At 46.2% G+C, this 25,362-nt stretch overlaps 2 protein-coding genes across 18 annotated transcripts in view; one reads left to right on the top strand and one right to left on the bottom strand.

Annotated features, from left to right (window-relative positions):
* Window positions 1-16,026, bottom strand: part of PACS2 (phosphofurin acidic cluster sorting protein 2) — a 45,597-nt gene extending 29,571 nt beyond the window's left edge. For 6 of the 17 annotated variants that reach the window (XR_015951610.1, XR_015951611.1, XM_060278086.2 and 3 more), the window contains exons 1-12: window positions 15,759-16,026; window positions 14,421-14,508; window positions 13,164-13,253; window positions 11,676-11,801; window positions 11,238-11,400; window positions 8,631-8,704; window positions 7,863-7,943; window positions 4,847-4,906; window positions 3,428-3,502; window positions 1,865-2,022; window positions 1,483-1,573; window positions 1,203-1,277 (exon numbers count right to left, since the gene is read on the bottom strand). Coding sequence is in view for 15 of the 17 variants with exons in the window: in XM_060278086.2 (XP_060134069.1) it covers window positions 1,203-1,277; window positions 1,483-1,573; window positions 1,865-2,022; window positions 3,428-3,502; window positions 4,847-4,906; window positions 7,863-7,943; window positions 8,631-8,704; window positions 11,238-11,400; window positions 11,676-11,801; window positions 13,164-13,253; window positions 14,421-14,508; window positions 15,759-15,889 (1,212 nt within the window). In the remaining 2 variants the exon portion in view is untranslated. The remainder of the gene's footprint in view (window positions 1-1,202; window positions 1,278-1,482; window positions 1,574-1,864; window positions 2,023-3,427; window positions 3,503-4,846; window positions 4,907-7,862; window positions 7,944-8,630; window positions 8,705-11,237; window positions 11,401-11,675; window positions 11,802-13,163; window positions 13,254-14,420; window positions 14,509-15,758) is intronic. The other 11 variants (XM_060278076.2, XM_060278079.2, XM_060278084.2 and 8 more) reach the window with 8 other exon arrangements.
* A 1,067-nt stretch (window positions 16,027-17,093) lies between these two features.
* Window positions 17,094-24,809, top strand: LOC118079363 (vesicle-trafficking protein SEC22b). The gene is made up of 5 exons (XM_035103510.3): window positions 17,094-17,217; window positions 17,802-17,911; window positions 18,084-18,244; window positions 19,040-19,186; window positions 23,394-24,809. The coding sequence occupies exons 1-5, from the start codon at window positions 17,143-17,145 to the stop codon at window positions 23,546-23,548; spliced, it is 648 nt and encodes a 215-aa protein (XP_034959401.1). The 5' UTR covers window positions 17,094-17,142; the 3' UTR covers window positions 23,549-24,809.
* Window positions 24,810-25,362: the final 553 nt, after the last annotated feature.

Below are 25,362 nucleotides of genomic sequence, written 5' to 3'. Positions count from 1 at the left end.
GCCCTCTGGACCTCTCATGGAGGAGGCACATGAAGAAGGGCCTCAGGTGCTGATCAGATCTGGGTTTGTTTATATCAGGCATACCCAAACTGCGGCCCTCCAGATGTTTTGGCCTACAACTCCCATGATCCCTAGCTAACAGGACCAGTGGTCAAGGATGATGGGAATTGTAGTCCAAAACATCTGGAGGGCCAACGTTTGGGGATGCCTGGTTTATATGGAGAGAGGAGGTCTTTGAGGTATTGCAGTCTTGAGCTGTTCAAGACTTTATAGGTCAAAACCAGCACTTTGAATTGGACACAGGAAACTAATCAGCAGTCAGTGCAGTTGGGTCAGGATTGGTGTAATATTCTCAAACTGTCTTGCCCTGGTGAGCCACCTGGCTGCCAAATTCTGCACCAGCCGATGTTTCAGAGGCAGCCCTGCGTATAACCGGGCTTGTCATGATTCCTACACCATGCCTCCCCCCTGCCCTAAACTACTGCAATTGCCCCCCCCCCCTCTCAGCAACTTTCATCCCAGGTGCATTTTTCAAGTAAAACAATACCAACCCTGAATTTAAAACCCTCAAGTTAAAAACAGTAAAAACACCCTTCTACCCATATAACAACAGTGTAATCGCCTCTCAAAGGTCCATTAAAAACATCTCCATCAAAACGCCTCTATCTCCTTTACTACGTAAAATAGACACCCCACCACAGTCAATGGTTCCCAGTTGACTCTCTCCCAAACACCTGCATGGAATGTGTACCTGGGCTGTAGGGTGATACGTGGTTGTTCTTTTTTAAATATTCAAATTGTGGCCTATAAAGGATGTAAGGTTTCAAAAAACAGGGATTCCAAGAAAGGAAAAAATGCAGTATACTTGGGAAGAGATTAAAAAAAAAACACAAAAAACTGGCACCAATCCAAAATGAATCCCCTGAAAACAAAAAGATTAGAACAGAAGTTGTCATCCGTCTTGCCAAATGACTCTGAAGTTCTATATCAGGCATCCCCAAACTTCAGCCCTCCAGATGTTTTGGACTACAATTCCCATAATCCCTGACCACTGGTCCCCTTAGCTAGGGATCATGGGAGTTGTAGACCAAAACATCTGGAGGGCCGCAGTTTGGGGATGCCTGTTCTATATAGCTGTTAAATATTTCTGTGTTTCACACTAGCGACCCCTGCCTGAATGATACTGATACAAAGGCACTTACATAAGACACGGTGTCAGAGATGTTGGCTGCTGGTTGTCTGCTTCCAATATTCTTGTCCTCTTCAGGCACTTCAACCTGTTTTGAACAACGAGTCGGTAAAACACCTTGGGTGAAACCCCTTTTAAAAAGCAAGCCCCCTCTGGTTAAGGGCAAATCTACAGATTTATAAAACTGCCGTACTTTACTAAGAAGCGGAAACACATTTGTGATTAACTATCAGTTGTATTCAATTATTTTTATGCACAGGTCAATATTTTATGGACTTGTTTTATGCGCTTACAGGACTGGGTGGCTCTCTCTGGTTTCTGATGCTGTGGAGGCTTCCGATTTCTGCTTGAGAGCTTGAATGTGACATTCCTTCAAAGTAAGGTCTATAGTAAGAAAACAAAGGCCATTGTAATGTTGTTTTTGGCTAGGCGCTCCAAAACTTGGCCGAGGCTATAGAAACCTCTAGAAACAGTGCGCCAAAATGTGAGAGGTTGCTGTCGATCCTTCCCAAGATCTCTCCCTCGCTCATGTGCAAAACTGCCGTTTGAGCAAGCGGGCAGGTACCGAAACACAGTCAACACCCCCCCCCTTCCCCTCTGTTGCCCCAGCATCTCTCATCCTAACAGACAGTTGGTTCGAGAATCTGCAAAGCGGCCATCAAAATCTCCAATTACTTTAGCTTTGGCTTAGGAGTACTCAGGACACTGTCATCATCTTCCATGTCAGGGCCGCTGTCACTAGGATTTTCAATATCAAGTGTATCATAGAGAAGGTCTAGATCTTCTTCTACTTCTGGGACATGGTCAGCTGGATCCTGCTCAGAATCCAAAACCTAGACAGAAAAGCACAAGCAGCATAAATGGAGGCTTCCCTTGAAATGCAAATAGCATCTCTGTCGACTCAAGATTTTGGTCAGGACTTTGGCAGTCCTCCCTGCAATCCTGAAGCAACTTAAGATTTATTTGGGGCTGCTATTAGCATAACAAAAATTGGGCCCATTAATTGCATTCAAGTCTGCGGACTGGTCTGCGGACAAACGCCGGCTCCCTCGGCCTATAGAGCGAGATGAGCGCGCAACCCCAGAGTCGTCCGCAACTGGACCTAATGGTCAGGGGTACCTTTAACTTTTTATTTATATCTAGGCCAGGCACCCCCAAACTTCAGCCCTCCAGATGTTTTGGACTACAATTCCCATCATCCCTGACCACTGATCATCTTAGCTAGGGATCGTGGGAGTTGCAGGCCAAAACATCTGGAGGGCCACAGTTTGGGGATGCCTCATCTAGGCCCTCTCTTACCTTCCAAGTCCCGGACTGCAGAATCCAGGACCGGTAGCCGTGTGACACCGGAAGTTGCATCAACGTAACTTCCGGTGTCGCTTTGCCCTTCTATGGGCACCAAAAATGGCCACCGCCGGCTTCAAAAGTAGCTTCTACGCATGACCGGAAGTGCGTCGACGCAACTTCCGGTGTCGCCCCGCCCATCTATGGGCACCAAAATGGCCGCCGCCGACACCGGAAGTCGCATCTACGCACGTCCAGTCATGCGTAGATGCGACTTTTGAAGCCGGCGGCGGCCATTTTTTTGTGCCCATAGAAGGGCAAATCAGAAAGAAAGAAAAATGGCCACCGGCAGGAGAAAATAACGGAGAAAAACGGGAGACGAAGTGATACGGGGGACCACCGGGAAAAGGTAAGTAAAAACGGGGGTTTCCCGGGGAAAACGGGAGACTTGGCAGCTATGGGCCCTCTTCACAACTCCACACCCACACAATTAGAACTGTATGAAGAGAGCAAGTCCTGCCCCTCTGTTGCATTCTCATTGCTCAGCTTCACTGCTTTTCTCATGTTGGTGCTGATCTTCTGCAGCAGGGGGTCTTCTCTACTCATATTTATTTATTTAAAAGTATGCATAATCAGTGCTTTTCCCCCCTGTTGCTACACTGCAGTATGCAACCTTTGGGGGGAGGAGATGGAGGCAGGAGGGCTCTCGGACCCTGGCAGAGCTTCGCACCTCCTTCCCTAAGCTGGTCAAACACTTCCCAGGCTTGGGGAAGTAGCACGAAGCTCTGACAGGATCCTGAAGCCCAATGCTTCCTTCCCAAAGCCAGGCAGTAAAGTACTGAGATCACAGGAAAAGATATGGCATTGCAGCGAGTCATTTAATTATCACACATCATGTAATAACTGTATACCAAGATCTTAATTAAGTTCCAAGAAAACATGTACTTGTCTTACATGTAATTGTTTTACCTGGCCCCGAGGAAATTTTTCAGCCAGGGCAACTGCCCAGAGTATCGGCACCTTTTTTTTCTAGAAACAAAGCACCGTGTATAACAATTTAAAAGTGGTATAGCCTCCCTGTTAGTTTGGCTTGAGTGATCTACAAAACCGCTAGACCGAATGTGTTGAAATTTTGACACAACGTCACATGCGAATATGAGATTAATATAAGACATTTTGCGTGGACAGATGCAACAGCTGGGCCACATAAAACTCCCCCAAAAAAACCCTGTTCCAGAACGCACCACTCAGCCAAAAGTGCATGCTGGGAAAAGAACCAGGTTGCAAACCAGTGCCCTCTAGCGGTGGCTACACTGGTACTACACCTATAGAACCTTCCCTCTCAATAGCACCTCGGCTGCAGTTTACATACTAGCCCGAAGCCTTTACAGACTAGGCCGAATGGAGGTACTGACTCGCCTGGGTGGGGGTTGGGGGAGGACAGGACACGACAGGTCACGACATGATGGGACCAGTCACAGGGAAGAGGGGCCGTGATACATCATGGGTCAGCACAGGGTGGGGGAAATCAAAGGGATAAGCCGGAGGGTGGGGGGGCAGGATACGTCATGGATCGACACAGGGTGGGGGCAGTCACAGGGATTACCCACAGCAATGTGTGGCAGGGTCAGCTAGTTAAAAATAAGCGGCTTAATGTTTCAAAAACACTGATCACTCACATTATACAAAAATAATGTTTTGTGCTCTTGTTTCCCCTGTTATCCTATTTCAGTTTAGAAGAGACCCAAGTACAGAAGGTTACTCAGGCCATTCAGTTTCGGCAATGACATAAACGCCCTTGTAGAAGGCTTACAAAGCTTCATACTTTGTATCTGAAGAAGTGTGCATGCACATGAAAGCTCATACCAATGGCAAACTTAGTTGCTTCATACACAAAAGGCAATATTTGCCAGATCATTAAAATCAGGCAGGTAAACTAGGGCGTGCATTGCCACCATTAAGAGAACTGCCTTGGTGTAAAACCTCAGAAGTCCGGAACCTCGGCCCCAGAGACTGAAGCCTCTTTATTTGGCACTTGGAACTTTGCCCAGGTCACACGGCCCAGCTTCAAGTTCCATTCCTTGGCTGGAATGAAGAATGAATGCATGAGGGTGTGTGCAGAAATGCCCAGCTGAATGCAGCCTATTGTGCAAAAACAAGAGTCACATCTGTTGTGGCATTTGCTTTTGCCCCCATCCCTGCCCATCACAGTCCCCAGGAGGTCGCCCAAGAAGATGATAAAGGTTTCCAATCCCTGCTGTGAAAAGAGGTTCTGCATTTCTGATGAAAGTCCCCTTAGCCTGATGGATAATGCAAAACCCATGCAGAATTTAAGGGAGCAGCTGCTGGAGACAGCAACCACAGACAGCTTACCTCGTCAGATACTTTAAACCTTCTCAACAGGGCCACTACTTTTTGCTTGAAGTTTTGCTGCTGTAAAGGTAAACGATTACAATCAATACAACACTAAAGCACACAGTATCTGTGTGTCGAAGTACAGCACCGCTACAAACCGTGCACCATTTATACTCAGTTAATACGTGCAAATAGCTTACAAAAGGTGGGCCACGGCTGTTGCTTATTCATCTGGGGGACTGAGGGACTAGGAATTGGGCCAGAATTTCCAGTTCAGCTAGGACAGCCAGTTCCAGATCCATACTGGGAAAAGCGTGCAAACTGATGTCCCTGTGTTGGCAGAGATATCTCATATTCCTCTAGTGCAATGACATAGCTAGCCGCTCATTGCCCTGGAGGCCACAGAGGTCTAGCACAATCTCCCTTTTTTCCGCTATATGAAGTTGTGCTTGGATTCCACAATTCACTTTGCAGTTTTAGTGGAGCAGGATTAATTAATTCCTGACAAGTAACTTCTTTCTTACTTTTTTTGCAGAGAAGCCAATGAGCTCTTCTCACTCCTGATCTCCAATCACCTGTATTCAACCCTAGAACTCTGTGGCACTAGAAATGCCTAACAGAGGTGTAATGTTGTATTAGTTTGTTAGGAATAGTTAGCTCTGCATTTCACCCAAAGTCAGCTCCGTCAACACAAATTTTTAACATGTTGTTTTTGTTTTGTTTGTTTGTTTGCCTCTTAACACAAGATTAAAAACAAGTAATTACAGAAAACGGAGCCTTTTTCAGCAGAACACGGTTTCCCACAAACTGACTCTGCAACAAAATCTGCAATCCATGACACACAGATTACGTTTGAAGGATATAGGTTTGTTGTATTTTTGCATGGAAGACATGGCACTAAGTTATCCCTCTAGATGTCTGAGTGTCTAAGCCAAATAATTAATAAATAAACTCCAAAACAATTGGAGTGCACATAAATATAAATGCTAGCCTGCTAGCAATGTGTTGTTGTTGTTGTTTAGTCGTTTAGTCGTGTCCGACTCTTTGTGACCCCATGGACCAGAGCACGCCAGGCACTCCTGTCTTCCACTGCCTCCCGCAGTTTGGTCAGACTCATGTTCGTAGCTTCGAGAACACTGTCCAACCATCTCGTCCTCTGTCGTCTTCTCCTAGTGCCCTCAATCTTTCCCAACATCAGGGTCTTTTCCAAGGATTCTTCTCTTCTCATGGGGTGGCCAAAGTACTGGAGCCTCAGCTTCACGATCTGTCCTTCCAGGGAGCACTCAGGGCTGATTTCCTTAAGAATGGATAGGTTTGATCTTCTTGCAGTCCATGGGACTCTCAAGAAGCAATGTGTATGGCAGGAGAAAAAGGACACAACACAATCGATCAGCCACACAGCTCCCTTGGCAGGGGCCCTGTATAAAGAACACAAATCCCACCAGGGACAAAGATTTAAAACCTACCTGGGTGAGAAATGCTCTTCTCAAGCCGCCAGGGGGAGGGGCCATGCAACAAGGGCAGCCACAGGCATATACAGAGTATACAGCAACATAGTGGCTCTTGGTATAGAATGTACTGTAGTTGGGAAGCAAGAGGCAGGACTTTAAACCCCGCCAAGTGAAAGAGGGGAATGGCTTTTAAATACCATTTGTGTCAAAGGCATAAAAGGAGGAGATCCTATCTTGAACCCATACAGCAAATGCAACACAACAGCTCCCTAAGCCAGTGCCGGATTTACGTATAAGCTAAACAAGCTATAGCTTAGAGCCCCACTCTCTTGGGGGCCCCCCAAAAAATTAAAGGAAAAAAAACTGGATGTACATTTCCAAAATATATTAAAAAAAACAAATAAAATAAAACCTACATACAGCAACAATGTTTTGTATTGTGTAGGCTCCACATCATGGGGGAATTTCTCTTTCCCCCAGGTCCAAGACCCAGTCTTAAGGTGCCGGAAGTAGAGTAGTTGTGGACGAAACTCTAGCCTGTGAGAACTGTCATGTTTTTGGTTTTTTCCCAGGCGGGAGGTCTGTGCTTCAAATTCAGGGCACAAGCGGGTAGCGGGTTGTCTCCCTGGTGCACGTATCCAGATGTGTCTGAGTGTGAGCCAAGTCTCATCAAGCCCACTGACCTAAGCTAAAAAACGTTTGCTTGGAACGCTGAACCCTGAATGTTCCCCCATAGACAGAAAGGTGCAAAGGACACCTTGCTATCTCCATACTCTTTGGAAGGAGGAAGCTATTACTGAATCAGACTCAAGTTTAATAAAAAATTTCCAGAGGGGTAGCTGTGCTAAAGGTAAAGGTAAAGGGACCCCTGACCATTAGGTCCAGTCGTGACCGACTCTGGGGTTGCGCGCTCATCTCGCATTATTGGCCGAGGGAGCCGGCGTATAGCTTCCAGGTCATGTGGCCAGCATGACAAAGCCGCTTCTGGCAAACCAGAGCAGCACATGGAAACGCCGTTTACCTTCCTGCTGTAGCGGTTCCTATTTATCTACTTGCATTTTGACGTGCTTTCGAACTGCTAGGTTGGCAGGAGCTGGGACCGAGCAACGGGAGCTCACCCCGTCACAGGGATTCGAACTGCCGACCTTCTGATCAGCAAGCCCTAGGCTCAGTGGTTTAACCCACAGCGCCACCTGGGACAGCTATGAAGCACCCCAACTGACCTTGGGGCCAATCCCTCCCACCTAGCCTAGCCCCCTTCAAGGCAATGTCAGATCAAATGAGAGGGGGCAATTTCTGTATGCCCTCTTAGGCTCCTTGGGAAAAGGGTCAGAACAAAAAAGGAACCTCAGTCCACCAAAACAAAGGTTTCCTCTGCTTACGTTACTCCCCTGCCATGCATGTAACCATAATGCTGTTCTGTATGCATTACACTCAAAGCACAACAAAACAAAAATATGTACACAACTGCCGTAGCTTTGCATTCCTCCAAACCACGTGCCATTTCTAGCCCACTCTTTCGTTCTGGGCAGACGTTTAGGTCCCAATCCACATCAATGTTAGTAAAATTAATTTCCACCAACCCTGGTTATGGATGCTGTTCTTACTATCGATCTCCACTGCTTCTTTGGCTTTCCCAACTCATACTCATCATCATCCAAATCCTGAAGAAAAAAGAAAAGTATGTTATTATCATCAACAAGGGTCAAATGAGGGAAATAGGTGTGTTGCAACATCAAGGCAGATGGAATGCCTTGCAAGCGTTTTTTAATTAATTAAAATGTATGCGGACATACAATTAGTGCAGAATGCAGCTGTCCCAACTGTTCCTATCACACTAATTCTGTTACCTATAACACTAATTCTGTTACCATGCCAACAGCAGCTACGAGCCCAGTTCAAAGTGCTGGTTTTGACGTAAACCTCTTGAAAGCTCAGCACCTCGCTATCTTCTAGATATTGACCGGAGGAACCTAGCAAGACCTTCAGCTCTTCATTGGAGACCCTCTTCCAGTTTGCTTCTTTGAGGGTGGTTCAGAGGATCAACTTCCTCAGAATCAACCATCGAGGAGCATCAATGACCAACTGAAGGAGGGGACTGGGGATTTCAAAGGATTGCCATCAATGGGTGACAATAAAAATTTCCCCAAGCCATAAGAAAACCATTTGGATCCAGCATCTTGTGGGGTGGGAAATCCTAATAAATCCTTCAGTTCTCTTTGAAGCTGCTCTGATAGGTTATCAAGTGGCTAAATGTTTTGAATAAAATAAATGAATGAAATAATCAGTCCACTCCCTTGCATTTTTAACTTTTAAGATAATTACAAAGGGCTTATTTGCTTAGACAATACCTGTCCCTGGACAGCATCATCACTGGCTTCTTGTTCTGAAGAGAAGCTTTCATATTCCTCTTCGGAATAGTTGTCTGAAAGAAGAATGATACAGAAGCAATTGGATTATGCTCTTACTAAAAACAACAACTGCACATTGGTTTAAAGGCAAACCAGGAAGAAAACTGCAAGGGCTGTTATGGCAATTTCACAGTTGTTGTTTTCTAGTCTTCTGGTTTTAATCTTCTTATTAAAACCATCTGAAGACGGCAAGTCAGGAACTGCAAGAGTTGAGGGGGGAAAAAGCTTTGGGAAAACTTCGATCCTGGCCTTTGCTCAGTTCTAGCAGAGTGAAAGCAGTCTGCATACAATTTGGACAGAATTCGGAGGATGATGCTACTAAAGTTATGGTACTCTCTCTTGAAAATGGAAGGTCCTAGCAGAGGAGATTGGGACACAATTGTAGATACAAAAGAGGAAGTCCAAAGAAAAAAAATATAGTTGACATTAAGCAGTAACAAAAACAATTATGAAACCTATCTTGGACTTTTTGTGGGGAAATAAAATGCAAGATTCTGAGACACCTTGACTTAAAAGAAATATTGTTTAACAGAAAGTGGAGAAGATGGATATTAGCATGGACTGAACGCTCTAAGTATATTTTTCTTTTTTTTATGTAATCAGCAGATGGAAAATCAGACATTTTCTTTTTGTATCTTTTCTGTTTTTTTCAACTTTTTTGTCCTTTGCATACAGTTGACAAAGAACCCAGTGTGCTGCATCGCACAATTCACAGAATGCAGTACAATCCTATTTGCATTCATTTTGCTAACTGCACGTATTTCACTTCTTATTGCTTTTTTAAAAATAAAATAAAATAAAAACCAACCAAAACCCTGGGTTCTAATACCCTGCCTTCATTGCGCATCCTTGCCATTTTATTCATTCTGCAAACAGCCCCCTCTCCAAATGAATCCCTATTCCTGCTTCCTTCATTTGTCAGCTCATTACCAATACAATTCAAGTTGGATTTTTTTAAAACTTTATATTATTTTATTTAAAATCCACCCTTTTTCTTACAGTTCTTCACTTTACTCCCCCCAACTCCAACAGAATCCCCCCAAATCCTAACTCTTGCTCACCAATTCAAAGGAATAGGAGAGCTGGGGACTTCTGGGTGAGTTTAATCTGTCTCTCTAGTGTTTTGGTGACCAGCAGTGATCTTAACAATACATACACACTAGACATCTAAAGCACATTTGAAGCGCATGTTTCCTTGTAAAGAATTATGGGCACTGTAGTTTACCCTTCACGGAGTCACCCTTCCAAGCAACCCGTAACAAACAACAGTGCCCAGAGTTCCTTACTGGAAAAAAAATGTGCTTCAAATGTGCTTCGGGGTGATGGGTGCTTCCTGTGTGCTTTGAAGACATAATGTGTACACAACATTCTGGCTCCCTCCTAACTTCCTGACCGACTTACGGTAACTGAGGACCAGGGAAAATAGCAGGCAATCTCCTGCTGTGGTACCTTTTTCCTTTGGCTGCCGAAGGCATCATTTCCAACTACCACTATTTTAAGCACACCTGAAAGCTTAAGTAAAGGAGAAAGAGAAGACATGTTTGGGAGCTGGCAGGCAGGAGCTGGCAGGACAATCCTGAAAAATAACTGAGGGCATTTGGGGTAGCCCAATGAAGGTGAGCAAATGTTAAAAAAACAGAGGAGCAGCATTAAAGGTGTTTGAGCTCCTAAAGAATGGCCAAGTATTTTCTTTCTTTTGTATTTCAATGGGCACTTTCAGGGATGAGTGCAACTGCATAAGCTTATTCAACTGAAATTCTGTTCAAAGACTTTTACCTTGTCACTTGGAATTACAATTAGATAGACATTTTTGTTGAAATGTAGAGAGTCTGGGGAATGTAAGCTTTTTCATAACTCTTTAAATAAACAAGTAAATGGTAAGGTAAGGAATTTACAGGGGGCACCCCTAGCAAAATTTGTATTTAGAGTAATGGAAATATAATAGTTTTAAGAACATGATGCCTCATTCATGCAAACTTGAATCTGTTTCTACTCTGGAGAAAGTAAGCGATCGTTTGTCATATGTTGCTGATGATGACACAAGGTGGGAACATATCTGACAAATGGAATTACGTGTCTGTGTGTGTGTGAGTGAGAGAGAGAGAGAGTCTGTGTCTGTGTGCATCATTCAGCAACAGCATCCTGAATATCTGGTGAAATGCTGACTTGACAACTGAAGTTTTCTTGGGTGGGAGAAGAAGAAGAAGAAAGGGCAGCAGGGACAGAATGGTACCTGAATCCCACAGATAACACCTGAGCATAAGGGATAAGCAAGTGACTTTCTCTATCCTCTTCCAGCTGATAATCTTCCAGTGTTGCAGTGTTATATTAACTGCATTTTCTTTGGCATATATTTTGTACACATTTTTGGCTTCCTATACACTGCTGCAATACTTTATAATGTAAGTGTTTCTTTAAATGGAAAAAGGATTATATTCAAGAGCAGATTCCCAAATACCCGTTGCACCCCAAAAGTTGTCTCCACAGCATTCCATCATCAATTGGCACAAGGTGCAGAAAGTAAACTTTTTTACAGTCTGGAGATACCTGCAGACTTGATTTTCTGGCTCATGTGTATAGCAGTGTCTTCTTGGTCTATTGGCTGACTGGACAGTGAGAAGATCCAGATCTCTGCTACTTTGACTGCAGTTTCCTTGATGCTGCTGAAAAGGTTCAAAACTTGGACTCCTTCTTTTGGGTGCTGCAATACCTACAAGACACAATGTCTGAGAAAGTGCATGCTTACAAGTTAACACCCTATTTTATTTTATTTTATTTTACCCACTTTATGTTTGTTGTAAGAAAATTGGGGTTGGCTTTTACGGTCCAACTGCCCAAGTCCCTAGAAGTCCGCTATCGGTCAGAGATAAACACAACATCTGAAAGAACCTTAGCAATGCTTTTGCAATGTAGCCATACAGAAGACCAGAGAAAAAAGTATGTTAACACCCTTTATGTTAGTGAGCTATACAGAGCGGCGCCTACCTCCACCATGTTCACAGATCCCATTGCCAAAGTTTTGTAGCCCAGAATTGTTCTGTTTTTATACCGCTTCCTCCTCTGCAGCATGATCTGAAGTTTGTTGCCTTCTCTTTTCAAGAAATGAGGATACTGCAAATAAAACATGTAAAGGTTTTATTACAACAACAACTTTTTATTTATACCCCGCCCTTCCCGGTTTATAAAATTCCAAAATTCATGGGTCATTCCGGGGGGGGGGGGCGGGACCCAGTCAGCAGACATCAAATGATCACCAGGGCTAACTGGCCAAGCAAGGAGACCAGGGAAGAATTTATTTGTAGGGTCCCAGAAAGGGTTTCTTCATAGAAGAGGAAAGGAGAAAAGGGACTAGAGGATCAGGCTAATTCAAATTTAAAGCCAGGCGGAATAGCTCTGTCTTACAGGCCCTGCGGAAGGAAATCAAGTCCTGCAGGGCTCTAGTTTCATGGGACAGAGCATTCCACCAGGTCGGAGCCGTCACCGAAAAAGCCCTGGCCCTGGTGGAGGATAGTCTGGCTTCCTTAGGGCCTGTGACCTTTAAGCTATTATTATTCATGGACCTTAGGGTCCTCTGCAGGACATACCAGGAGAGGCGGTCCCATAAGTACGAGGGTCCCAGGCTGCATAAAAAGGTTCTCAGGTGGTCTCTAAGAACCCTGAGATGAACGACACTAGACTTTAATATTATTAAACCCTTTAGTATTATTAGAGCCTTCACAGAAAGAAGAATTGGGCAAGGAACAAGCCTAAAATACAGAATCTCTCGAGAAAGCAATATATTGTTATTTTTATTTTTATGGCTGGTTTTGCACCATATAGAACCACAGCTACTGTACTGGGATATAGTTAAAAGTGCAGGTAAACAATACTACACAGAAATTTGGTGGAAGAGGTCAGCAGCCATAAAGGAAAGCTGGTTCTGCACCTATAAAGAAATAAAAAAGTGGATTCCTCTCTCCTGAAGAGTAGACAGAGTACTTTGTATCCTGATCAGACTGGATGATAAACTAGTTCACTAATAAATTACATTTGCATTTACATCCCACCCTTCCTTATCTAGTTTCTTGACTAGTGCATCCTCTAAAGCATGGGACCCCTAACATGATGCATGCAGTCAGAGCAGCTTTCAGATTTGGTGCCCCACCAAGGCCCTCCTCCTCCTTATTATTATTATTATTATTAAACTGGTAGGCTGTTTGGAAGGGTTTCCTATTTGAATATTTGTCTGGTTTTTAGCCTGTGTTTCATTTGTTTGTGCCAAAGGCCGTAGAAGGCTGGGAACCCCTGCTCTTAATTCTTCCACAACACCCTACATATCCCGAGGCAAGCTTCTAGTCTCTTCCAGCTCTACAATGCCGTGGGAAATCAGAGCAATGAGTCATTTTTTTTCATTTCGGTTTTAAAAAAACATGTCCTAAATTAAGCTGCTTACAGTAAGGGTCAGGAGGAAAATATTAAGGATTCCTACATTACCTGCAGGGAAAATGTCAGTGCAAGTTCCGTTTCTACGTGCCCACTAGAATGCAGCACAATTTCATGAGACCGCAATATTCGTTTTGAACCCTGCACAGAAAAAGGAAAACAGATCAGCTATTGTTAGTCAATAAACACAGATTTGTAGAAAGTGTCACTACAGACCAGGGAAGGGCAATGGCGGCTTCCAGCTGTTGTTTGATGACCTCTTCCGCTGTCTGTGACTATTGGCCATACTGGCTTGGGCACTCACCTCCCACTCTTCCCACAAACTAATGTCCAAGTTAATGCAATTACTGGGCTATCAAGGGCCAGAGCACATGGAAACACCATTTACCTTCCCACCACAGTGGTACCTATTTATCTACTTGCACTGGCATGCTTTTGAACTGCTAGGTTGGCAGGAGCTGGGACCTAGGTTGGCAGGAGCTGGGATTTGAACCGCCGACCTTCCGCAAGCCGAAGAGGGTCAAGTGGTACTTTAGACCACAGCGCCACCAGGGCCGTCTTTAGCATATGCGCCACCAGGGTGCAAAGATCCGCCCAGCGCCCCCAAATTTAGTTAAATTCGCGTATACGGCGCCATTGAGAATGGCAAGCACCGTCGTTGAGTCTGAGAAGCACTGTCGTTGTGAATGACAAGCGCCGCTGCTGGCGTGGTGCGTCCTTTGTAAGTGAGCACACAAAGTCGAAAGTCCTTTAGTGAAACAGTAGGTATACATTTCGGTAATACCTAGGTATATGTATTTTGTTTTTCTAGCTTGATCAAAATTATTTATTGTTTCATAACAGGTAGATGGGTGGCACTGTGGGTTAAACCACAGAGTCTAGGGCTTGCTGATCAGAAGGTCGGCGGTTCGAATTCCTGCAATGGGGTGAGCTCCCGTTGTTCGGTCCCAGCTCCTGCCCACCTAGCAGTTCGAAAGCACATCAAAGTACAAGTAGATAAATAGGGATCGCTCCGGCGGGAAGGTAAACGGCATTTCCGTGGGCTGCTCTGGTTCGCCAGAAGCAGCTTTGTCATGCTGGCCACATGACCTGGAAGCTGTCTGCGGACAAACGCCGGCTCCCTCGGCCTATAGAGTGAGATTAGCACTGCAACCCCAGAGTCGGACACGACTGGACCTGATGGTCAGGGGCCCCTTTACCTTTACCTTTATATTAATGAAACCATTTTTTTCACTAATAAATCACACAACTCCCAGTAAATAGTATATTAGCAATTGTAAAGCACCTCATTAGTGAGGCTTGCATTACCTGCATTTTGACTGCAATTACCACAGAAGTGAGATCTTTATCCAATTCTTTCAATACAATCAGTTTCTTCAAAGTCAAGCTGCACAACCTGCAAATTAAAAACAAAACAAAACCTGTGATATTGGGGGAAATAGCTTAGGGATTGGGGAACTGGGCCAAAACTAAAAATCAATTTCACATTTTATTATCATCAGCAAACAGGGTTACTGCACTGGCCACCCCTAACTCTAGATTGTTTATGAAAGAGCTAAAAAGCACAGGTTTCTACATTGATCCCTGTGGGACTCCACTTTCTATATCCCTCCATCGGGAGAATTATCCATTTATCCCTGCTTCCTTAACCAGGTCCTGATGCACAAAAGGACATCCCTCCTTGTTCCATGCCTGCTAAGCTTATTGACTCAGCAAGGTATTTTTTCATAAGTTCTTTTTAATGTCCAAGTGCACTATGTCACCTGGGTCACCTCTATTAGGAATGGCCACTATTTTTGGCTACCTGACAATGATGGCTTAGCCACACGAACCTCACCTCACTCACCATCTGGATGAGAAAGGAGAGGAGCAATAAGGACCATGACAGGAGGAGGCCAGTCCTTCCAGAAGCGAGAGGCAGAGAAGTAGCACTCGCTGTGGTCACCCACCACTGGGCATCTGGAGGTGGCCATAGAGCAGGTTGTCACTGATGATGCATCTCCTCAAAAGGTGCGGTTTCCCAAAGAGGAGCAGATGTGAGCTGCTTCAAGGACCTCCAGGGGGGGACAGTCGAATTTCATACCAGTTTCAGAGCAATCAAGAGTGGTTTCCTATTGCAGCACCTGGGAGATCTTCCCCATGCACAGACCGGAGAGCAGCCAGAAAGGAAGCAGCATGAGAGAGCATCTGATCATCGCCCTCTCTCGGTCTGCGGACGGGCCAAACTACAGGTCACCTTAACTGCCGTGAACGCAGCTGACATGCTCTTTTTTTTGCTATATACAGTACTGTAAATGGCAGCAGCGGGGGAAGCCAGGGCATAACTCTTTCTCCCTTCTGCAGCCGGACAAAAATAGCTATTTGCTTCCCAAAGGAGGCCTCTGCCGATGTCAACAGCGATTTCGGAAGCGAGCTGGGCGTCCGGCTGGGGTGGGCAGGGAGAGGCGCAGGGTATCCCCCTAAGGCACCGCGCACGGCTGCGTTCACACGACCACCGCGCCGCCGGGCTCGACCTTCCGCCGGCCGCGCTGCCCTCGAGGCAGCGGCGCGAGCGAGCATCCCGGCTGGGGCGGCGGAAGGCGGAGCCCCGACGGGGCGGCAGGGCCCGCCGGAGCGAGCAGCGCAAGGGAGGCGGGACTCACTCACCGCGGGACGCAGCTGGGGCCGGAGCCGTCCACCTCCCAGGCCGCGAACAGGTTCATGGGCAGCGGGCCGCCCGGCGCCGCCACACTGCCCGGGGGGCTGCCCGGTCGCCCGCGCGCTTCGGCCGCCGCCATCGCTGGGTCCTGGCGGAGGGGACGGGGCGAGCTGCTCGCCTTCTCCGGCCGTGATGGCCCTTCGGCTCCTGCAGCCTCTCGGCGCCGGCGCAGCAGCCGCGGACCTTCGCCCGGGACGCGCGTGACCGGCCGAGGGGGGAGGGGCGCTGGGAGGGTGACGTCACAAGAGAGCCCCCCCCCGCGTCCTGCCCCTCCGAGACGGGAGGGAGGCGGACGGTGGTGCTTGTTCCGCCGCAGTGCCAGAGGAGCAGCGGGGCTGCTGCTGCCGCATCTCGCTCCGCGGGTCTCCCTTCCCTACGAGATGCCCTTGCGGGATGCAGGGAAGGAGTCGCAAACGCTGCCCCGCCCGATGGCTCCTTTTATTTTGCACTCGGGGAGCTCAGGTGCCCGGCTTCCTTGGCTTCCCCGTATTGTATGTCGTGCAAAAATTAAATAAATAAAATAAAAGCATTCTAAACTGAAAAACACACCCGCGAGTTTTAAGTGCCGCATGAAGTTTCAGCTAAAGGGCTGCCTGCCTCTTCCATCTTGGAAAAGCGAGCGCAACTCTGGACTACTGAGCGCCGAATCTTGCTGAAACGGAATTCTTGGTATGCATGCGACTTTTGCAGCCAAATATTCGGTAGCGGCAAATGCCAACTCTTTGCCTCCTGTCTGCGAAGTCGTGCTAACCACCCACTGGTACACCACGGCCCCTCGGTTTATGTCTGCTCGAATCACATCCGACCCGACCTCCCTTGCCCCTTTCCCGACCGCTCTGTCGTAACATCGCCAATCCCTCTTTATTTGTACGTCGCCTTTTCCCCTGGCAGGCACCCCAGGCGGCTTACAAACGCCTCGTCCCCGCCGCTTCCTGAGGCACCTCCCTCCCCGCGACCCGCCTGCCTTTCGGATGCTCCCTCCAGCCGCTTCCCAACGCCCGCATCCCAATCCAGCTCCGCTCTGCTGTAGCAGGGAGTTCCAAGGCTCCCCACGCAGAGTGGGAGGATTGGGCGCTGCGAGCCGCGCACACCGTCCTTTCCCCACGCCCGGGAGGGGGCGCCACAGAGAAGCCGACGGCCGGAGGGAAGCGAGAGGGCAGCTGCGGAACCGAAGCTCCGGGGGGCGCCGCGTTCCGCCCGGGCCTTTAAAGCGGAACGGAAGTGGGCCGGAGCATTTTCCTCCCACGAACCCGGAAGTTCCCTTTCGCCTTCCGGCCAGCTCCGCTCTGTGGCCGTGGCGCAGCGGCAGCCGCGGGTGCGAGGCAGGCGGCCATGGTGCTCCTCACGGTCATCGCGCGGGTGGCCGACGGGCTTCCTCTGGCCGCGTCCATGCAGGAAGACGAGCAGGTGAGCGGCGGCCAGGCCAGGCCTCCACCTCCTCCTCCCGGGACTCCGAGCGCGGCTTCTCGGGAGCAGGAGCCCTGCGCGATCCTGGCTCCGCCACAGCTGCGCTGAGAAGGGCGCTGCCTCCATCGGTCCGCTTGGAGATGTCGGCCTTGGGGCTCCCCGCCAGGCTTGCCTGGGAGGTCCGCGGTTGCTAAGCGGGCCCGGGCGAGAATGGCTCTCCTGGCTCCTGAAGTCAAGGGCCGAATGAATCTGCTTCTCTTTCCCACCCACCCCTCCCCATCTAAGAGACGAGGCAGTCAGGGACAGCCTTCCTTCCTTCCTTCGCTCTGAATATTTTGCTTTCTTAGAACACATTGTGGGGGCTGGGAATCCTGAGCTGAAATTTCGGAGGTCCAGTTGGGTGTCTTTTCTGTTGTTGTATAGAGGAAACAGTCTGGTAGCAGAAGAAGAAGGGGAAGCATTTGGGTTTGGTTATTCTTGATCCAGTTCCTATTGGCTCAGTGACTGTCGCTTTGCTCTGAGCAAAGGCCAGTTCTTTGTCAGCCTGTTGGAGCTTTGCATTAAAGATTTGTGTTGTTTTGTAGTCTGGTAGAGACCTGCAGCAGTACCAGAGCCAAGCCAAACAGCTGTTCCGAAAACTCAATGAACAGTCTCCGACCAGGTGCACCTTGGAAGCAGGAGCCATGACTTTTCAGTAAGTACAACAAAAACTCCGGTACAGAGGCTCAATAGGGAGTTGTAGACCATATGCTGGATTAGAGGTTGCTAAAGAGAGGGCGATTGCTCCGTGTCTTTAGGGAAAATTTGGGAAAGATGGAAGTTGGTTTGCTGTCAAGCTAACATCAGACCTGTTGTATCTTTTGCAGTTACATCATTGAGAGAGGAGTGTGTTATCTGGTGTTGTGTGAAGCTGCCTTCCCCAAAAAGCTGGCCTTTGCATACCTGGAAGATTTGCACTCAGAATTCGATGAGCAGCATGGAAAGAAGGTTCCAACAGTGTCCAGGCCCTATTCTTTCATTGAGTTTGGTGAGGTTCTTCCCCTTCCTCATCAGGCAAAGGCCTGCCTGCAAGGTCCCTTTAGTAGTCCTGATGGCAGCTTCTCTTTGTGCCATCCCTAGTTCTCCCTCCTGGAAAGTTTATTGCATTAGCACAGTCCTTTAAAAAAAACTGCTGTCCTCTAAAAAGACCCCGGAGACTGAATCCCAAAACGCTTTACAGAATATCAGGTCAGCTTATGTGAATATCCCTTTCCCTCACACAAATACAGTGGACTCTTTGTTTTTGGGTGATCTGTGTCATCTCTTATAAACACTCTTGTACTTAGGACCAGTGAGAGTTTCTGAATGCTTGCCACCATGGTTGCTCAACCTTAATAGGAAAATTATGGACTAGTATTACATGTGATGCTGCAACCATCATTAAGATACACACCTGTGTTTTTGTTTCATTTAGCAATCGGTAAAGGTGAGTTCCAATGTTCCTAAGAATCTCAGTGCACAGGGAGAGTAGATTTAACCTTCCCAACTGTGATCACAGTGACAATTCCCATTCCACCCCATTATTAGCTTTAGAAGAAAAAGCTCCAAAGCACGCCAATGGAGCTAATAGTATTGGGGGCCAGTTTTCATTAGGACCATGATTGTGAATGCCTGTGAATCCCTGAATGCCACTATCACAATGAAAATTGCCACCAAAGAAGGATAATTGGTGGACAACCAAGACTGACCACATGTGTGAAACGGATAAATAAGAGACATAAAGTAGCTATTGGACACTGAAGGGAAGAGAGACTAATTCATGAGCAGCTACCTCTTGTTTCAGATACTTATATCCAGAAAACCAAGAAACTATATATTGACAGTCGTGCAAGGAGAAACCTTGGCTCCATCAACACAGAGTTGCAGGACGTACAGAGAATCATGGTAGCCAACATTGAAGAAGTTCTACAACGAGGCGAGGCACTTTCAGGTACGGTGACTGTTGGGTGCACAAGCTGCTCTGCCTTTTTCTGGGATGATCAGATGCGATTGTAGCCTATGCAGTAGGAAAGGGGGAAGTGGTGGCAAGCTGCTTTGTGCAATATAACACACCCTGTATGCACATACGCTTTCCCATACGTTAAGATATTTAACAGATGGCTTATTACGGGGGCCCGCACCATTGGAATTGCAGTATAGTAAGTGACGCGGGTGGCACTGTGGGTCAAACCACAGAGTCTCTAGGGCTTGCCAATCAGAAGGTCGGCGGTTCGAATCCCTGCGATGGGGTGAGCTCCCATTGCTCAGTCCCTGCTCCTGCCAACCTAGCAGTTCGAAAGCACGTCAAAGTGCAAGTAGATAAATAGGTACCGCTACAGCGGGAAGGTAAACGGCGTTTCCATGCACTGCTCTGGTTCGCCAGAAGCGGCTTAGTCATGCTGGCCACATGACACCGGAAAAACTGTCCGGACAAACGCCGGCTCCCTCGGCCAGTAAAGCGAGATGAACGCCTAATGGTCAGGGGTCCCATTACCTTTTAAGTGGCTACTTTTTCCCTTGTGGTGCTCCAAGATGGAATGTGTTCCAACTCTGATGTCACTTTGATGTCAGATCATAAATATTCAAATGACTGTTTTTATGTAGGGTTCCCCCCCCCTTTTTTTGTGGCTTGCCCTGTGATTTTTTGGTAAAGGGTGGGACATAAAATAAATAAATGTTTGTTTATACATGTTTTATATTTCCTCGTGATTTTATGCTGCTCTTACATATTTTTTTTCCTGCTTCTGCAACATTGTCTGTATATGCTAGCTGTTTTTATTCTGATTTGCTTTGCTTTATTAAGTCCCCTGGAAACTTACTTGAAGGAATACCAGGAATAATTTCTATCATGTCATGCACCATAGCAAGCACGGCAATTTCCAGCCTAGGCTAGGCAAAAACATGTTGACCCCTGTTTGCAGCAGTGCTCCAGCAGTCATCTCTGCTTTGGTTTCTCATCTCCTTGCCCATCCAACACATCTTTATTCTTCTCCTTAGAATTAAAGCACCCTACAGCTTTGCCCCGTACTAGTGTTAAGCCTTTAATCATGACATGTTGTGTCCTACGGTCTTCCCCAAACTTGACTGCACGCTTAGCATCTTAAAGTCTCCTACTCTTTTTCTGTTCTCTCGCAATCCCTTGTACCTTGAACTCTTCTCCCATAACACCTGGGTGTTACCACTTATTTCTTTTTCTTTAAATCATAGAATTGGAAGGGACCCTGGGGGTCATCTAGTCCAACCCCCTGCAGTTCAGGAATATCAGCTAAAACATCCATGACAGATGGCCATCCAACATCTGCTTAAAAACATCCAGTGAAGGAGAGTCCACCACCCTTTGAGGTGGGTTCCACTGGCAAACAGCTCTTACCATCAGAAAGCTCCTCCTGATGTCTAGTCAGAATCTCCTTTCTTGTTCAGGGCCTACCTTTTGGAGCAAGAGAAAACAAGCTTGCTCCATCTTCCATGTGGCAGTGCTTTAGATATTTGAAAATGGCTATCCTGTCTCCTCCGTCTCCTCTTTTCCAGGCTAAGCATACCCAGCTCCCTCAACCATTCTTCATAAGGCTCGGTTTCCAGACCTTCGTCATATTGATCATTCCCAGTTAAATTAGGCCTAGATATATGTATCTTCTTTTGTTTTCTTCCTTCCCATGTTACATTGTATATCCCATTCCTCATCTTTTTCTTCTTCGTCATGCTTAAATTATAAGTTCCTCAGAACAGAGATCTGCCTTTTCTGATTTTGCCCTAACGCCAAAGCAGGCAGAATGTCCATCTCAATTGTATGTTGAACAAGCTGCCTTGGTTATGGTAGGTATCTTCATACCTCATTGCTTCAGCAATGGGACACGACCTGGAACCATGCCTAACTTGGCAGCCCATCACCTGGACAAATGGTATAGCAACTTTCTTTTCTGTGATGGAGCTCCACCCCTGTAGCTTCTGCTTCTCCACCTCTGTAGCTTCTGATTCATACTATTCAAAATGCCTTGCTTCCTCTTTTGTTTGAGCAGCAGTTGTGCAGATGTGAGCTTGTGCAGTTTGCCATTACATGTCCCACCCCAGACCCAAAATGTGGGAGGTGCATTATCATAGAATTCAGGGCAGTTGTTGAAAGTCTGACAAACTGTTCTTCCACTTGCTGTGCCCATAATATGTGCGTCCAGCTTCTCTTTAATGGAGAAGTGGGGCTCACTTCCAAGGGCACAGGAAAAGAAGGGGCTGGGTGGTGGCGGCAGCAGTGAGCAAGTGATGAGTTATTGGCAGTAGTTGTATCCTGGTATATAAATATTTTGGGCATGTATCCCACAGAATAAGGGATGCAGGTGGCGCTGTGGGTTAAACCACAGAGCCTAGGGCTTGCCGATCAGAAGGTCAGCAGTTCGATTCCATGCAACGGAGTGCAAATAGATAAATAGGTACAGCTACAGCGGGGAAGGTAAACGGTGTTTCCGTGTGCTGCTCTGGTTCACCAGAAGCGGCTTGTTCAGTTTCTGTTAATTGTTTCTCATGGGAAACTTTCAGATTCTTGCTTCATACAATTAACTCAAGGCAGTGTCAATTTACTCTTGGCAGAAAGCCAAGGTCTGCCTGACCTGGAAACTACTCTCTGATTGGTTAACGGCCAGCACTGAACTCTGTTATCTAGGAATGCTAGCACAGTTGTTTCTTGTTGGGTGTTAGGAGTAGGAGTGCTGCGTGTGGTTGGAGAGAGAGAGACAGAGAGGATTTATTTTGCTTTGCTTTGTATGCAGAAACTCTGCTGCTTTTATTTTCTTTTAATAAATCCTGTAAATAGTTATTCTGCGTCTAGCCGACTAGTCATTTCCACCTCAACTAGCTTCTGCGCTGTGCAGGAAAACTCTGCTACGTTTGGGCTAAAGCCACTAGAGCTATGCCTGACACTTCAAAATTCTAAGACGGCTTTGTCATGCTGGCCACATGACCTGGAAGCTGTACGCCGGCTCCCTCGGCCAATAACGCGAGATGAGCGCTGCAACCCCAGAGTCGGTCACGACTGGACCTAATGGTCCCTTTACCTTTATCTATCCCACAGAATATGAAAACTGGAAGTCTGTGAGGGAGGGTAGTTGCAAGTACTTTCAGAAAGGATAGGTGAGCCGCCTGAGGTCATCATAAAAGGCAGATGCACAGACTCTTACGTAGGCCGACATCCAGCGATGCAGAAAAAAACTTGACTGGGTTGCATTGCAGAGAAAGAACTCAGTTTTGCATGCTTCTGACATGAGTTCAGTATGCACAGTTTGCCTTCAGTTTACATGTTTAAAATGATACACCAGAGCTTGTAGGGGATAATAAACTCAGAACATTGACCAACAGTATTAGCTGTTGATTGAGACACTTTTGAATGAGAAACATACACATCACATATTCACCAAATATTTGATGTAACACAATTCAAAAGTTGTGGGGAAAGATGGCTTCGCTCAGTCCGCACTCATCCTGCCCATAGCAGCTTCTGGATTCCATGACTTCCCAGGCAGTGCCTCAGTTTCTCAGCTAGTACTTCCACCACCTTATCGCTGCAACGTCAGAGTTCTAGAAACCAAGGAGGAGTTTTTAGTAAGCTCTTGCTTGGGTCCTAAGATACATTAACCTACGGGAATAAATGGAAGGGCAGCTTCCCTCCCATTCCCCACTTGCAGCTGCTTGTGACTTCTCTGAAAACCTTTGCAGAAAGTGGGGTGGGAGCACCCTCCAAATCAATAGAGGAAGGATGGGAGAAGACACATCCCTTTTGTGAACTTCCTTTATCTTTGAATTCAAACCTGACTATGGGCAGCCCCCCCCCAATGTTTCCTCCCACGTTCTTCAGAAGAGTCCCACATCCCTCCAGAGAGACTTTTCAGGTGAAGGGTGGCTGCTGGAATAAATGTAAGCCACTTTCTCTAACGAAAAGCAAACTTTTTGATTAACAGAAGATAATAGACACTGGGTGATTGACAGAAACTGTCGTCCTCCTGTAATTTTTCCAACAAGGAAAATGAAAACGTCTGCTCTTAGGTCAGATTGAAGTCTGCAGGTTCGGGCCTCTAATTTCAAGCATAGCATGAATATATGGCAATGTGATATAAATCCATAACTGCACACCTACAAATACTAATATGTCTTATTTATTTGTTCTTTTGAAACAGCTTTGGATTCCAAGGCAAACAATCTGTCCAGTTTGTCGAAGAAATATCGCCAGGATGCAAAATATTTGAACATGCGTTCCACCTATGCCAAGCTTGCTGCTGTTGCTGTGTTCTTTATCATGTTGATTGTCTATGTGAGGTTCTGGTGGCTTTGAGAGGTTTCCAGGCACCAAAGAGGGACAGCTAGTAACACAGCAGATGCATAGTTGCAAGATGCCAAGATCGCCGGAATGTACATTAGAAGCCCCAAATGGGATGACTGTATAGTGAGAATTGCTGCTACTTTCCGGTGAATCTTAATTCCCAAATGTCAAAGCTTCCTGGATTTTCTTTTGCACTTAGAAGACTTGAAATTTGTCCATCCCACCAGCAGCATGATTTCCATCCCTAATGTGAGAGGGAAGCCCTGAATTGTCTTATGAGGCTAATTCACGGCTTTCGCGTTGATGCTGCAGTAGACACCCCACCCCCTCTCCCTGTAAATGATCCCAGCCCTCATAGTAAAGGGACTCTAATGAACATTCCTGGTGCTAGTAATATTTTCTCAAGGGTCTGGATCTTGCTACTTGTGCAGAAATTCCTGTTTAAAGGCTGAGTCTTTACTGTACTTCTGACATACTGACATTACACCATTAATTTCTTAAACAGATAGGAAATTCTGCTTCAGTAGACTTCATTATTGTTAGATATATTGAATCATTACACCATTGATTTAGAAAGTAGCTAAGAAATTCTGCCTCAGCAGACTTCATTAAGTGCTAAGTATAATGTTGAAATAGTTGTCACAGAATTAAATTACAAGCACGTAATTCATTTTCATTTCAGATAAATCTATGTTTTTAAAACCAATACCATTCTCTGCATATTTTACAGGGAGAGGCTTGGCGTCTCCTGCTTGTTGGGTTTTTCTCTCTCCCACAAATGTCACTATTTCTTTTGCTTTGTGCAGTCTGTAAGACAACCTACTATTTGGATCTCGCGGCACACGAAAGGGCTGAAGAAGAGCAGGTCTCTTCCTGAATTCTTGACAGTCTGTGCTTTGAAAAATTAAGCTCCTTTGTCAGTCTCTTCTTCACTGTTTCTTTGTCTATTTCCCTGTGGAGCAGAAACTGTTAGTGTCCTGAACTCTGGTATCTGAGGACTGCTAACTCTGAGGGGGGTGCTATCATGCAGTGTGAAAAGTACTTTCAGATGTGTCTTAAGAGTGGATCTCAAAAAAGGAGATAGTAGAACTAATCTCCCATGTGTTCTCAGGCAGCCTGTCTGAGTAGTTGCAAGGGAAGAGAAAAGGAGTTGAAGAACAGAACACCACATACTATGTTCCATCAGAGATAATGAAAAGAAAATTGGTTTTATTTCAATTGGCAAGCGCACTATTACAGCTCTCTCTTAAAAATAAAAGGTGAATTCACAGCATTTTATTGAACAATTTTTAATTTGAGGTTTTGAAGCTCAAGCAGATATATATAACCACCCTTTTTTGATAGTTAGTAGTTTGGTAGCTCATGGAACTGTTGTAGTGGACATTGGGTTGTATTCAGCTAAAGTAATCACATGACTGAAGCAGTGGAATTCGCCCTCCCTGCTCCATCTCCAAACCTGCTCCAGGCCATGTGTGTCTGTGTGTATGTATGTGGATTGATTGATTGATTGATTGATTGATTGATGACTGCATGCATGCATGCATGCATGCGCACACACACACACACAGGGGGAGAATAGAGAGGGGAAATTCCATTGTATAAGTAGAATGAATTCCATTCATGCAATGACTTTATTGGGAACAAGCCAAAGTCTCCTGGTATATCCTTGCTGACAAGCTAGTAAAATGTAATTTGAATAATACCACGGTTAGATGGATCTTCATCTGTTTAAAACGACTTCCCAAACATCCCTCTGCATCAATGAAAGAAGAATCTCAAGTAGGGTGTCATAGGACTCTGCCTTTGGCCCTGTGCTGTTCAACGTC

This window comes from Zootoca vivipara, chromosome 8, assembly GCF_965207765.1.
Source record: "Zootoca vivipara chromosome 8, rZooViv2.hap1.1, whole genome shotgun sequence".
In the NCBI taxonomy this organism is placed as follows: domain Eukaryota; kingdom Metazoa; phylum Chordata; class Lepidosauria; order Squamata; family Lacertidae; genus Zootoca; species Zootoca vivipara.
The sequence above is the reverse complement of the archived record's forward strand: the minus strand, read 5'-3'. Positions and strand labels throughout refer to the sequence as shown.

Bases quoted from the DNA above. Each gene is read 5' to 3' on its own strand.
- LOC118079363 (XM_035103510.3), top strand. From the start codon at position 17,143: ATGGTGCTCCTCACGGTCATCGCGCGGGTGGCCGACGGGCTTCCTCTG. The intron at 17,218-17,801 runs GTGAGCGGCGGC...GTTGTTTTGTAG, and splicing joins CCATGCAGGAAGACGAGCAG to TCTGGTAGAGACCTGCAGCA. The intron at 19,187-23,393 runs GTACGGTGACTG...CTTTTGAAACAG, and splicing joins ACGAGGCGAGGCACTTTCAG to CTTTGGATTCCAAGGCAAAC.